Source organism: Microtus oregoni, unplaced genomic scaffold, assembly GCF_018167655.1.
Source record: "Microtus oregoni isolate MIOR12 unplaced genomic scaffold, Mior012 000029F_ref0000214, whole genome shotgun sequence".
NCBI classification, from domain to species: Eukaryota; Metazoa; Chordata; class Mammalia; order Rodentia; family Cricetidae; genus Microtus; species Microtus oregoni.
In genome coordinates, this window is record NW_024543088.1 from 3,622,960 (window position 1) to 3,637,552 (window position 14,593).

At 49.8% G+C, this 14,593-nt stretch overlaps 1 protein-coding gene across 1 annotated transcript; it reads left to right on the top strand.

Moving 5' to 3' along the window:
• The first annotated feature begins 3,506 nt into the window (after positions 1-3,506).
• LOC121465090 (speedy protein E4A-like) lies at positions 3,507-10,150 on the top strand. Its single transcript, XM_041678274.1, has 6 exons — positions 3,507-3,567; positions 5,446-5,664; positions 6,360-6,418; positions 6,943-7,028; positions 9,516-9,684; positions 10,051-10,150. Exons 1-6 carry the CDS (start codon positions 3,507-3,509, stop codon positions 10,108-10,110), a joined length of 654 nt encoding a protein of 217 aa, XP_041534208.1. The 3' UTR covers positions 10,111-10,150.
• Positions 10,151-14,593: the final 4,443 nt, after the last annotated feature.

Sequence of the window (14,593 nt, forward strand, 5' to 3'; positions counted from 1 at the left end):
CCCCAGCCCCTCACTAGGGGATTCTAGGCAGGGGCTCTACCTCTGAGCCACACCCCAGCCCCTCATTGGGGGATTCTATGTAGGTGCTCTACCACTGAGCCACACCCCAGCCCCTCACTGGGGGATTCTAGGCAGGTGCTCTACCACTGAGCCACACCCCAGCCCCTCACTGGGGGATTCTAGGCAGGTGCTCTACCACTGAGCCACACCCCAGCCCCTCACTGTGGGATTCTTGGCAGGTGCTCTACCACTGAGCCACACCCCAGCCCCTCACTGGGGGATTCTAGGCAGGTGCTCTACCACTGAGCCACACCCCAGCCCCTCACTGGGGGATTCTAGGCAGGTGCTCTACCACTGAGCCACACCCCAGCCCTTCACTGGGGAATTCTAGGCAGGTGCTCTACCACTGAGCCACACCTCAGCCCCTCATTGGGGAATTCTAGGCAGGTGCTCTACCACTGAGCCACACCTCAGCCCCTCACTGGGGGATTCTAGGCAGGTGCTCTACCACTGAGCCACACCTCAGCCCCTCACTGGGGGATTCTAGGCAGGTGCTCCACCACTGAGCTACATTGCCCAGTCCAATCTTTTTTCCAAACCATGTAACACAGGTTAATAACATCAAAGAAGATGCTAAAATATGGAACCAGAAGTAATAATGTTGAGGGACTAGTAGTCATGATTTATCTTGATGTAAATATGTACTCTTGGGGCTGGAGAGATGACTCAGCAGCAGAGCACCGACTGCTATCCTAGAGGACCCAGACTGGATTACCAGCACCCACCTAGTGGGGCCCAACCGGCTATAAGGCAGTCTTAGGGGATCTGGTGCCCTCTTCTGACTTCTATGGGCACTGCATGCTCATGTTGCACAGACAACCATGAAGGCAAAATATCCGTATACAAAATATGTTTTACAAGGACAGAAAGTAATGCACTGAGAGAGAACAATGCCAGAGAACATGGATTATTAATACACTTACACAAATATTTCATACCAATGCAAAAATACTTTAAAGGAAAGTTGCGAAGTAAAATAAATACTAACAAAGTTATGTGCTCTAAAAGACAGGGCAGTAACAAGCCTTTATAGACTAATAGAACATTTTCTAATGGAAAATTGGACAGGCAAATTCTGGAACATGTGTGATGTTGTGCAAGTTAGATAAACTTCCAAACAAGCTCCCTTGTTTGATAGTAAAGATCCTTAACTCTAGGTCATGCGTAAGCGTCAACCTCTCCAGATGCAACACCTGCCACCATCCTCTATTTGGGGGGACAGACACTGGACCCCATCCCAGAGCTCCCTGAGCAAACAGAACGTTCCATAGATCGCCCATCCCAGAAATTCAGTACAGGCAGACTTTCACATTGCAGTCAGAAATTGGAATGAGCGAGTTGTTAACCAAGATAGAATCACAGACTAGAGGGAAGAAGGGGGAAGAAACTGCATCTTGGAATGAAGGATTCCAATGTGTGCTCTTACCCCGGAGGGAGTGAAGGGAGGAGGCCACCTAGGAAGGATGCTCCATCGTGGGGGATGCAGTGGCCCATCAGGAGATCCAGCCTCCAGCTCCAGCTGTCAGTCATCACTGTGACTGGGCAGTCTTCTGGCTTTCAGTCACCTCAATTAAAGGAGGAACCCAGAGAGTAATTAGTTGTCTTGTCTCACACAGCATCTCCCATTCACAAGAACCGATGTTCTGACCATAAAATGGGATTTTTAAGGACCAACTCAGTGGTCATGAAGCAAGCCAAGAGGGTGCGCTTTGAGTAGAGAGGCAGCAAGAGGAGATACGTGGTATGGATGTGTGCACCTGCTGTGTAGATGTTATGTGTATGCACTAACATTTCACTCGTCTTTAATTTTTTTCGCTTGTGTATGAGCATGCATGTGCCACGATGCGTGTATGGTCGAGAGAAGAACTTTGGGGGAGCTGCCGCTCTTGCTCCACTTGTTCTGAGGCAGATCCTGTGTTGTTCTTGTGCTAGGCACTCTGGGCTAGCTGACCAGCAAGCTCCTGAGGGCGGATTCTAGGTCTGTGAACTATTGGAATGCTGGGATTCCACACAAGCTACCACCTCTGCTTGTTTGTTTTGTTTTTGACCTTGGCTCTGGGGCTGTGATTCAGGTCATCTAGCTGTCACTGCGAATGGCTTTACCTACTGAGCCATCTCCCCAGCCCTTTGTCTTATCCTAAGGTTCCCTAACTGTGTGGATAGATCGCATTGTGTTTACGTACAAATTTGCCGACAGATACTTGCTGACCTGCTGATAGACGCTGGGAGGGTTGCTACTTTTTGCCTATGATGAACCAAGTCACAGTGAACACCCGTGTTCAAGTTCCCGCACGAGTACCTATGTAGAGATCGACCGGGTAGCATCCCGGAGTGGAACTGAAACATCGTCTGGTAATCCTTTGTTTGACGTCGTAAGGAGCCACCAACTCATTTTTCACATTGATGGCATCATTTTGCAGTCCTGCCAGCAATGTAGACTGCTCAGCGCATTCTTGCCAACGCTTGTTGTTCTCCAGCTTATTTATCACCGTCATTCTCGTTGTGTCAAGTGGTATCTCACGGTGATTTTCATTGGCATCCTGCTTTTAAAGAACATGCCCACTGGGGCGCTGGAGAGGAGACTCAGTGGTTAAGAGTACTGCCTGCTCTTCCAGAGGTCCTGGGTTCAGTTCCCAGCAACCACACTGTGGCTCACAACCATCTATAACTGTACTCCTATAGGATCTGAATGACCTCTTCTGGTGTTCAGACAAAACACCCGTACACATAAAAAACCCACACACAACACCCATACACATAAAAATAAACAAACTAACAAAGACATGTTCATTTGACTACCCATCAATTCATTACTGACTCCCCACCCCTGTGTGTGTGTGTGTGTGCGTGTGTATAGACCAGAGGTCATATATCTTCCTCAATTACTCTCCACCTTATCTTTTAATAAAGTGTCTCTCATTGAATTTGGAACTTGCTGATTCTGCTAGACTGGCCAGCCAGTGAACCCTAGGGATCTTCCTGCCTCTGTCTCCCCAGCAAGGGATTACAGGCAAATGCTATACCTGACTTTTCCTTTTTTTTTTTTTAACATGGGTTCTAAAGATTGAACCAGGTTCTTATATTTGGGCAGTAAAGACTTTACCAATGAAGAAGCCTGTCCCCCCACCATATGATTTCTTTGTTTTTGAGACAGGTCTCATTCTCTAGCCCAGGCTGGCCTGGAACTTGCAACAGTCCTCCTGCCTCAGCATCCCAGGCCTTGGGATTGTAGGTGTGTGTCATCATGGTCAATTGGATTCTGAATCTTGTTTGAGTGACTTGCTTAGGGTAGGACTGTGGGGACTCGGTCCTGCAGTCACAGGCCAGAATGGAATGTCACCATAATACCCCTGGCCTCTCCTCCACCAGCTTCCCCTGTGCTCTGGTTCTAGAACAGCAGCAAGGCCACAAACTAAATTGTTATCCTGTTGCAGGTAACCACACAGATGGTCGGGTCCTGGAGCTTGCCTCTGCGTGCCATGCCATCTAAATTCGCTTTTTTCCATCGTAAGTACTGGGTTTCCTCCATCTGTCTTGGCTCCTCAGTCCATCCACTGTTGGGACCCCTCCTGCACATGATTGGAACTTCTCCATGTGACTTCCAGGAGGTGGCTGCTCCTGTGTTCTCCCAGGGGCTAGGAAGATGAGCAAAGTGCTTGTCATGCAAGCCTGTGGATCTGAGTTCAAATCCCCAGAACCCATGTAGAAAAAAAAAAGAAGTGGGCGGTGATGGCGGACTCCTTTAATCCCAGCATGTGGGAGGGAGAGGCAGATGAATCTCTGTGAGTCTGAGGCCAGCCTGGTCTACAAAGTGAGTTCTAGGATAACCAAGGCTACACAGAGAAACCCTGTCCAGAAAAACAAAACAAAACAGAAAGACAGAAGGTAGGGTGGCCTGGGCCTGTAATCTGAGCTGGGGAGGTGGAGTCAGGAGACTCTCCTGCATCTGCTGACCAGCGGGTCTAGATGAGTCATCAGGCTCCAGGTTCAGTAGGAAACTGTCTCAAAAACACAAGGTGGAGGATTGGTGAGATGACTCGATTGGCAAAGGAACCCATTGCCGAATCTGACCGTTTGTCACACACGTGGGGGAACGAGAATGATAACTCCAGCGATTAGAATCAAGAAGCTTAACACAAACATCTGTATTTCTGGGGAAGCCACAAGTCAACATTGCATGTCTTCCTCTCTTCACGTGTATGTGTATTCACACCTATGCATATCTTTGAGTGTGCAAGAGGCAGGGGGCCACTGGGTAGACTTTATCACTCTGTGCCTTATTTCTCATATCTTAGCTAGGCTAGCAGCCGAAAACCAGGTACTCTGCTGTTCCCTCCTGCACCACACACGCGCGTGCACACACACACCACACCACACCACACCACCTGGGTCACTGTGTCTGGCTTGTGTGGTTGCTGAGATTTGAACTCAGGTTCTTTTGGTTGCACACCAATCACTCTTGATGACCGAGGCATCCCTTACCCAGTACACAAGGGGAAAGCAGAACTCAGACGTGGAAGATGGTTTTCTTCATGGAAGGAGTCTAGGTCAGTGGCAGGAGACATGTCAACCCTAGATTGTGAAAGTGGACTTATTAATCCATAAATTGCAAAGCTTTCTTTCAAGCTGCTTTTCAGGTTGAAAAGCTGACAACGTCACGGGCTCCTGCACTCCTCATATGAAGGACACACTCCATGGAATTAGGCAACCCAAATGACGATAGTGTCTTCTCAGAGCTCCACTCTTGAGATCTCCTCAAACTAGGGATGGGGCATCAGGCCTGGATCCCGCAAGAGTCCAGGAGGAGGGCGGGATAGACCGAAGTCTGGGATTTGTGGAAGGGAGGAAACATGTTGGGAGAATTGTGACCTCTGGCCAACTGACATTGTGTTCTGAGCGACAGAGTCCTCAGCTTGGCATCAGCAGGCCCTCACCTGGGGTGCTGACGCATGGGGAGACCTCAGGACCAGCAGGTGAGGGGACTGGGTGAGGAGAGATGTGAGAGGGTGATGGCAAGGAGGAAGGGCGCAGGAGGAAGGAAGGAGGCCCAGGAGGCAGGATTGGGGGCAGGAGAACAGGGAGTCAGACACAGATGTCACATGGACTGAAAACCCGCAGTACAAGGAAGGGGCTAGGCACCAAGAGTCAGACACAGAACAGAGAAGAGACTTCCTTAGTATGGGAACAATTTGTCTCTGATGAGGAAGAGTCTTGAGGAACGGGGAGAGGGGATGGGGACAAGATGAGAGGCAGGTGACCATCAGACCAGAGGGAATCCGCATGATGGTTTGGGGAAAGGCAGTAGCTGAAGAGGTTTGGGGTGTTTGGAGTATCAAGGGGCAGGGCTGAGATTCACACACGCTGGGGTGTGGTTTCTTCACTTAGAACCAAGGGCGGAGGCCAACTCCCAGCCTGTGTCCACCAGCCCAAAGAGGAAGAGGAACTTGTCATCGGATTCTGAGGATGACCTGGCAGAGCTGCTGGACCCTGAACCTGAGCCGGTGTGGTCCGTGGAGACACTGTGTGGGCTCAGGATGACGCTGAGGAGGAGGCGCGCATCTATGGTGAGGCCTGAACACCACAAGGTCTTCACCAGGCTGCTGGGTAGGTGACACCTGCATGGCTCCCTCATTAGGTGAAGGAGGAAGCTTCCAGTCAACCTCCTTCCCCGTGGGAAAGCTGCCCTCCCGGTCCAGAGCGGTCAGCCTGGGAGGCTCAAGCTCACCTGAGTCTCAGGGACGCATAGGTGTCAGGGGCTTAGGCTAGAGTTGACATGTGTCCCCACGGGGATGAGAGAAGCCAGAATCCACCACCCCAGCTATTATTTAGCTCCGACTTTGCTGAGCTGGGGGTGTCTTTGCCCACACAAGCTCAGCACATCCATGTTCATAACCTCTGAGACATCAGATGGGAACAGCAGCTGTTGAGACATCTTGATCCTTGGCTGAGGATGGAGCTCCGTGGTGGAGTCTTGTCCAGGATACAGAAGACCTGGGACTGATCCCCGAACAACACATACATAAAGGACATTTAAGCGTGTATGCATGGCACTGTATTCTAAGCCTCTCTCAGCATCTCCTCGCAGGAGGTCCAGGTGGGACTTCTGGCACATGTGCCCGTTCCATCCTTTGCTCCTGTGTCTATTCATGGGTTCTGACCTGAGCCATCCCCCAGGGAGGCAGCTCTCCTGGCTCTCCCCCAGGGAGGTGGTTCTCCTGGCTCTCCCCCAGGGAGGCAGCTCTCCTGGCTCTCCCCAAGCTCTTCCCTTTCACACCATGACACATGCGCTTCCTTCACAGAGGATCCTGTGGTGAAAAAATTCCTGGCCTGGGACAAGACTCTGAGAGTGTCTGATAAGGTGCGCCAAGCTGGGCTCCAGATCCTGTCCTGCCTGGGGAGGGACCTCCCTGACCACCGTCCTCTGTCCCTCCCCAGAGCCACCAGAAGTCACATAGTCCTGACCCTCCATATCCTGCCAGTGCCTCTCTTCAGGGCCTGGCAGTGTCTTACAGAGTGGACAGGAGACCCTTGCCTCACTGGGGTCTGAGCCCCATGGTCACCATCTTACCCTGGGAACTGCTTCTTCTCTCCCACAGCCCTCTGGGACCCTTTGTTCCCACCGGGCAAAGACCTCCTTGTCCCAGTTGTCCTAAGTCCTCCCTCAGAACTGACCCAGAGCCAGCCATGCTGGAACAACAAGGGCCTCCTGCCTCTGACCTGGCCTTCCTGAAGGCCCCTTTCACCCTCCCTTCCCCACTCCAGCAGGCACCCAAACCTCAGGGCTCTCTCTGAGCCTCACACCCCCTCAGCCCCCTTCCCCTATGCCTATGGTCCTCCTCTCCAGGGTGTGATGGCTCCTCTCCTATCTGCTCTCTCCTTCAGTACCTCCTGTCTATGGTCATAGCTTATTTCAGCCGCGCCGGGCTCTTCTCCTGGCAGTATAGGCCAATCCACTTCTTCCTGGCTCTGTGAGTATTTTGCCCCCTCCTGTTGGTCTCTGTTCCCTGCCCTGGATGTGGGTCAGGAGAAGTGGGTCTCTGACTTTTCATCCCTCCTATGCCTGGTTTTGTGGCTTTATGAGGGAAAACAAGCTAATGTATTTATTTATTTATTTATTTTATACGCATTGGTATTTTTGCCTTCATATATGTGTGAGGGTGTTGGATCCTGTGGAACTAGATTCACAGACAGTTGTGAGCTGCCATGTGGGGGCTGGGAAGCTAATGTTTATTTTTAAATCTGAGCAAGGGACTGGAGAGATGGCTCAGTCGGTAAAGCATTTGCCGTACATTTATAAGGACCTGAGTTCAGATCTCCAGAGTCCAAATGAAAAGCCAGGATCCCTGGATCTCACTCCCCAGCCAGCCTAGACTTATTGGCAAGACTTGTGTCCCAGAGAGAGGCTCTAGATAAAAACAAGGTGGATGGTTCCCGAGGATCAATACCCGATGTTCTCTTCTGGCCTCCACACAGGTACACATGCACAAACATGCACCTACATACCCACATGAATACATGCAGCATGCATACACACATATGCATATATATGCTCACACACATGCACACCACACATACACATATACGTATGTACACTCACGCACACTAAAAAAGTGAATAAGAGGCTGGAGAGGTGGCTTAGAAGTTAAAGACTTGGATTTGATTCCCAGGGTTCACCTGATGGCTCACAGCTGTCTATAACTGTAGTTCCAAGGGCTATGAAACCTTCTTCTTGCCTCCTTGGTCACTGGGCATGGACATGGAACACAAGCATCTGAGCAGGGAAAACACCCATGCACAGATACAGTAATAAAATAAATAGTGCAACAAAGCAAGAGGAAACAGGGAAAGATCTGGGATTTGGAGCCCAAAGAGGGCAGGTGATTTGTAAGAGGTTGCTGCTGTTTCTGTTTCTTCTCCTCCTCCTCCTTCTTGCTTTCCTTTCTCCTCCTCCTCTTTTTTTCCCATTTGTTTTGGTTTGGTGTTTGAGACAGTATTTCTCTGGGCAGCCCTAGAGATGTGTGCCTACCAGCAGAGAGCCTGTAACCTCACTTGGAGAACTGAAAACTCTGGGTACTTGACAGCCTGAGATTCAAGATGGCCTCTCAGAGGGCTGCTTGCTCATGCCCGTGTGCACAGAAGAGAGGGCATGACTCTAACACACAGAGCCCTCCTGGGGGGAGAGGAAGATGGAATAGAAGTGTCCCCAAGGGCTGAGGTGCTGTGCTTCCTTTACTGACTGTCTCCCTCTGTTCTGAGCACCACACACCATCCCATCTTCTCCCCTGGATCCCATGGTCCATTTCAGGCCTCCTGGTACAGCTCCAGTCCCGAGTAAGATGCCCCCTGCTGCTTTCCCTTGCCAGCCTGTCCCAGTCTAGTGGGCTTGTTTTGTAAGAAAACGCAGGCAACTCCCTCCCAGGCTTCCAGAAAACTGCACCAGAAATCACTCTCCTCCTGAGGCTGGAGTGCCCAGTGTGAACTCCGACCTCTGTCCAGATGCTCTCCAACTTGGCTCCCCCATCACCCTCATACTCCCTCCCTTCCTGGCTGGACCCTTCCCAATTCCTTGTCCTCATTTTGACCTTGTGTTTTCTGTGTGCGTGTCTCACAGTTGTGTGCCTGGAGACACTTCACCCCCCTAAAATCGGTCCAAACTCTGAAACACTGAGACCAATCAGTGTGATGAGGAGCCTCCTGCAGCTCCAGAGATTTGGGTGGAAGGATCTCTTGAGCTCAGGCATTCGGGGCCAACTTGGGCAATATAGGAAGACATTTCAAATCAAACAAAAAGTGGGCGAAAGACCTCTTGGCTGCTTTCCTTAATCTTCTGGTTTTGCCTCCAGCAGTGTTGCAATAGAACACCACCATAGCAGGATATTTAGGGTTATAGTCTCTGATGTTGCCCCCTCTTTTTCCCGAGTCCTCCTACAGTGCACCTGTTGAAGGGGGGCTTCTCAAAATTCTGTCATTCTTGGGACACCTTAATTCTGTTTATGTTGGGGGTTGTTAGGTTATACTACCCAGTCAATGAAGTTATCAGTGTTAGATCATGCCTTGACTATCGCTTTCATTTGTTCATTCATTCATTCATTCATTCATTTGCTCTCCAGTTCATCAAACAAGTCCTACAAAGTGTGTTGTCTATACCATGAGGCAACTGAAGTAGAGAACTCAGAAACGTAGATTGTGTCAGCCATTGGACACAAGCTGGGGGAAGAGGGAAAGGATGGAGACGGGAATCCTGAGGCCATCTTGTGTCGAGAACGCCAAGGACAGCATTGGGCTCTGTAGATGCTTGAGTCTTCTGCTCCATGTGGCAGGCTCCTGTCTGCAGTGGACTGGCTCTCCCTTCACGCTGGGCAGGGCTGATGCCGTCCAGTGATGAAATGCTTCCTCAGCCCCGCTTCTGGATCCGCCTTGGTAAAAAGCCCTACAACACTCTGATTCCTCCCCAGGTACCTGGCCAATGACATGGAGGAGGACAACCAGGCCCCCAAACAAGATATTTTTTACTTCCTCTACGGGAAGAGCTATGCCCAGCGCCCCATGTTCCACAAACTGCGGTTCCAGTTCATTCGGTCCATGGGCTGGAGGATCTGGGTGTCCCGGGAGGAGTGTGAAGAGGTGGGTGGGTGTGGGGCACGTGGGGCGCAGAGGGATGGGCTGGACAGACAGAGAGCAGTGCGGTTAAATGTGGGAGGTGGGATTGGGGAATGGGAGAGCTGGAAGGTGGACCTGAGGATGAGGAGTCTAGAGCCAGCATCTGGAGTGTGGGTGTGAGGGCGGAGTCTTCCACGAGAGCCAGCATCTGGAAGGTGGGCCCGAGGATGTGGATTCGAGAGCCAGTATATGGAGTGTAGGTCTGAGGGCAGAGTCTCCCACGAGAGCCAGTATCTGGAGTGTTGGTGTGAGGATGCAAAGTCTTCCACTAGAGCCAGCATCTGGAACTTCTCACAGAACTGTTTGGTTTCGTTGTTGTTTTTCTTCCAGATCCAGGCTTACAATCCAGAGCTCTGGGTGTGGGTACGAGATCGCACCAATCTATCTTAGAACTCTAGGACCGTGGAGGCCTGAGTCATTGACCTGACATAGGTATGTTCTTGGTGTCTTTGTGTTTTGTTTTGTTTTGTTTTGGTTTGGTTTTTCAAGACAGGGTTTCTCTGTGTAGAAAGGGGCTGTCCTAGAACTCATTCTGTAGACCAGACTGACCTTGAACTCACAGAGATCCACCTGCCTCTTTCTTTTGAGTGCTAGGATTAAAGGCAAGTGCCACCACTACCAGGCCTGTCTTTGGTGTGTTTTAAAGTGTGTCCATCTGTCTATGGTCTAGTTAGGAAAGGTACAGAACCCACACACACACTTGACATACTGCATCCCACACTTACCTCCATACTGTGAGAAAACCCAGTCACACACACAGCGGGCCTCACCCCATCACTGCATACACAGAGATTGACAAGCAGGAGGCACGATCTTGGGGAGGCAGGCTATGAACCCGGAGGCCAGTCAGCTGACCTTGGAATTGACCGTTTTTCCCCAAAGACTTGAAATGGGTAGAAATGCTTGTACTTCAAGCAACTACGTCCAAATGTGTTTGAGGAAATGTGGATTTCTGTTCACCACGTGTGTTCTGCAGCTCTACAGTTCCACACCTCCATACTTTGCACTTGTTTGTCATGTTTTCTGAGTGTGTGTATGTGTGGTGTGCGTATGTGTGTATGTGTGGTGTGTGTATGTGTGTATGTGTGGTGTGCGTATGTGTGTATGTGTGGTGTGTGTATGTGTGGTGTGCGTATGTGTGTATGTGTGGTGTGCGTATGTGTGTATGTGTGGTGTGCGTATGTGTGTATGTGTGGTGTGCGTATGTGTGTATGTGTGGTGTGCGTATGTGTGTATGTGTGGTGTGCGTATGTGTGTATGTGTGGTGTGCGTATGTGTGTATGTGTGGTGTGTGTATGTGTGTATGTGTGGTGTGCGTATGTGTGTGTGTGTGTGGTGCACATCTGTGGTGGGGGCCAGCTGTTAATGTTGTGTCTTACTCGATGGCTGTCCTCTTTATTTATTGAAGTAGAGTCTTGTTGAACCCAGAGCTCACCACTGGCAGTAATCTCCTTAGCCCATGTTCTCCAGAGATCCTTGTCTGTACCTACTGTGTATCAGGGTTGCAGCTGGCTACCAGGCATGCTTGACTTTTCTGTGGGATCTGGGGTTCCAAACTCCAATCCCATACTGGTGTAGCAAGTTCATCCACTGAGACATTGCCCCGGTCACCAGTTACACCTTTGCACTCAAGTTTGTGGTTAAGTTTTCAGGGCCGCCTTTGTTAGTTACTTTGGGGACACTCCGGTCATACTTCGTGGAAGGAACAGAAGAGGTTTATTTTGTCACGATGGGCAAGGCATGGCCATGTGGCTCTGTCTATGGCGTCAGGATGTTCATCCAAGAGTTGACCAAGATGCAGCAAGGGACTGGAGTATGAGGGTGTCTGACCTTCAAAGGCCGAGGGCATGAGGGTGTCTGACCTTCAAAGGCCGAGGGCATGAGGGTGTCTGACCTTCAAAGGCCGAGGGCACGAGGGTGTCTGACCTTCAAAGGCCGAGGGCGTGAGGGTGTCTGACCTTCAAAGGCCGAGGGCGTGAGGGTGTCTGACCTTCAAAGACCGAGGCGGAGAGATTCAGATGAGTCAGCAAAGCGCCTGCCCTGCAAGCGTGAGGGAGACCCTGATGCCCAGAGCCCATGTCAAATACAGCCTGGCATTGTGGCATGTGCCTGTAACCCCAGTACTGGGGAGCAGACGGGCAGGTCCCTGGCCTGGCTGGATGACCAGCCTGAGGAATTGTTGAGAGCTAGGACAATGAGAGACAGTCGCCAAAAATCAGTTGGGGCCTGAGGAGGTGGCTTGGCATTTTCACTCTTTCAGGGGACCCAAGTTTGGTTCCCAGAACCCACAAGGTGCCTCACAACCATTTATAATTCCAAATCCAGAGGATCCAATGCCCTCATAGGGTCTCTAAGAGCAGTACATGCCCAGGGTGCACAGACACGTGTGCAGGTGAAACACCCATGCACATAAAATAAAAAATGAGTAAATCTTTAAAAAAAAGTGAAAAAGTGAATGAATGGCACCCGAGGACCTCTCTCTCTCTCTCTTTTATGCGCACGCGCACACACACACACACACACACACACACACACACACACACACACGTGACTCAAAGGCCAGCAGGATAGCTCAGCAGGTAAAGGCGCTTGCTGCCGTGTAAGTTCTATCCCTGGGACCCATATGGCAGAAGGAAAAAACCAACTCCCGCCTATTGTCCTCCGACCTCCACAGTCACGCTGTGTCACAACCTGCCCCATAAATAAATGGTGATAAAAATTTAAAGTAAATGTGTGAAGAGAAGCAGACTGTGGATTTCCAGAGCCATACTCCGAGAATCTAGTCCACACCACGACAGACGCTCCTCTGGCCCTTGCTGTCATGTAGAGTCCTGGGCCCACAGTAGGCGGCTGGATGACCCTGGGAACCTCCAGTCAGCTGGTCTGGAGATCACACTTGAAAATGATGCTTCTGGTTTAGGGGTTAAAACCAAGAGTCAACTCAGCACCCGGGAGGCAGATGCAGGAGGCTCACTAACTGTTCAAGACCTACCTGATCTGAGTAGTGCACTCCAGGCCAGCCATAGGAATGCCCGCCCCAAAACAGCAGCAGGGCTCAGAGACAGCTCATCTGGAGAGAGCATCTGCTGTTCTTGCAGACCAGACGAGACAATGGCACAATAGTGGGTTGTGACCAGGAATCTGATGCCCTCTTCTGGCCTTCTCTGGCATTGCACTTACATGGACAACCCACCACCACCACCACCAATGCACACACTTTAAAAAGCTCTCCCAAACAATGACAACTACCAAGAATGAAGGGTTGCAAGCTGGGGTAGCTCTGTGATAGAACACTCACCCATCAAACAGGAGCCTTGGGGTCTAACCCTGGGCACCACAGAACAAACAGACAAATGAAAGAAAGGTTCGAGATAAATTCCCATTTCAAATGTTCTGACCTCTAGTTAGGATTAACGTGGACATGAAGAACTGCATGTATGAAGTCTGGCATGGCTCCCTCTTCCCCCAGATCCCTGTGCCTGAGGGAAACACTCCGTGCCAACATTAAGAACTGCTGGGGAAAGGAGAGAGGACGCCTTCCACAGGAACTAGAAGAACCCAGACTCTTCTAGAAGGATGGAATGGAATCACCACACTGTGCTCCTGAGGGGGAACACATGTAGGGGCTCTGGTGGGGAAGCCAGACATCAGGATTCCTCCAGGGCCCACTCCACTCAGCAGCACCGTCTAAATGTCATCCGGATGTCCCCAGTCCCATCTCCCCAAGGCAGCAGCCCTGTGGTTCCTTATAATTGGTCTCCACAGGCTCAGGCCATTTGAAGGAGGCTCCTCAGGGCTCAGACGAGAAGGGAAATATCTTCAAACTATAGCATTTGAGCCATATATTTGTAATAAAAAACTTTAATATATTTCATATTTTATTGGAATCTGCAGATGTTCATCATAGAATTATTTATTTTGAATAGCTTTGATATATTGTGGATTTGATATTGTACAGTTCTCCCAGTTTTGTGATGGGTGCTATAACTTTCATATGTGTAAATAGTCTCACTCCTAGAGAAGATTTGGTTTTTATATATTCATTTTGTTTTTTTTTTTTTTGAGACAGAGCCTCACTATGTATCCCTGCCTGGCCTTGAACTTGCTTCATGGACCAGGTTGGCTTCAGACTCACAGAGATCTCCTGCCTCTGCCTCCCCAGCGCTGGAATTAAAGGTGTGCATCTCTATACCTTATGGGTTTTTAGATTCTACTTATAGATACTTGTTTCATGTATATACAAATTCTTGTTTGAAATTTGCTCTTTATTATTGAGCTGTGAGCAAGTGGTAACTTAAATTTAACTTCCTTTGATCTAAAGATGATGTGTATTTTGAAAACACATATTTTAATAAATATTCTTTTGTCAGCAGCCTAGTCTCTCATCATTTAATAGAGTCTGAGTTATTTATTTATTCACTTTCCCTTTTTCTTTTATGTGTATGTCTGTTTTGCCTGCATAGATGTCCGTGCATTGCATGCACACAGTGCCCATATAGTCCAGGACAGGACATTGGATGCCCTGGAACCAGAGTTACAGATGGTTGTGAGTCACCAAGTGTATTCTGGGAAATGAACCCAGGTCCTCTGGAAGAGCAGCCATTGCTCTTAGCTGATGAACTACCTCTCCAGCCCCTTATTTATTTGTTCTAATAGTATCTTCTCAGGCATTGTATTTTAATTTTTGCACATATGTATACATATACACAGTGTGTATATGATGCATGTATATGCCTCAGCACTCGTGTGTGTGTGTTTATAATGCATGCATGCACCTCTGCATTCGTGTGTGTGATGCATGCATATGCCTCTGCACTTGTGTGTGATGCATGCATATGCCCCTGTACTCGTGTGTGTGTGTGTGATGCATGCA

What these genes read in the sequence shown, in the direction of transcription:
- LOC121465090 (XM_041678274.1), top strand. Translation starts at nt 3,507, where the DNA reads ATGGTCGGGTCCTGGAGCTTGCCTCTGCGTGCCATGCCATCTAAATTC. An exon ending in ATCCACTTCTTCCTGGCTCT is followed by an intron (nt 7,029 to 9,515) that starts GTGAGTATTTTG and finishes ATTCCTCCCCAG; the next exon opens with GTACCTGGCCAATGACATGG. An exon ending in CCCGGGAGGAGTGTGAAGAG is followed by an intron (nt 9,685 to 10,050) that starts GTGGGTGGGTGT and finishes TTTTTCTTCCAG; the next exon opens with ATCCAGGCTTACAATCCAGA.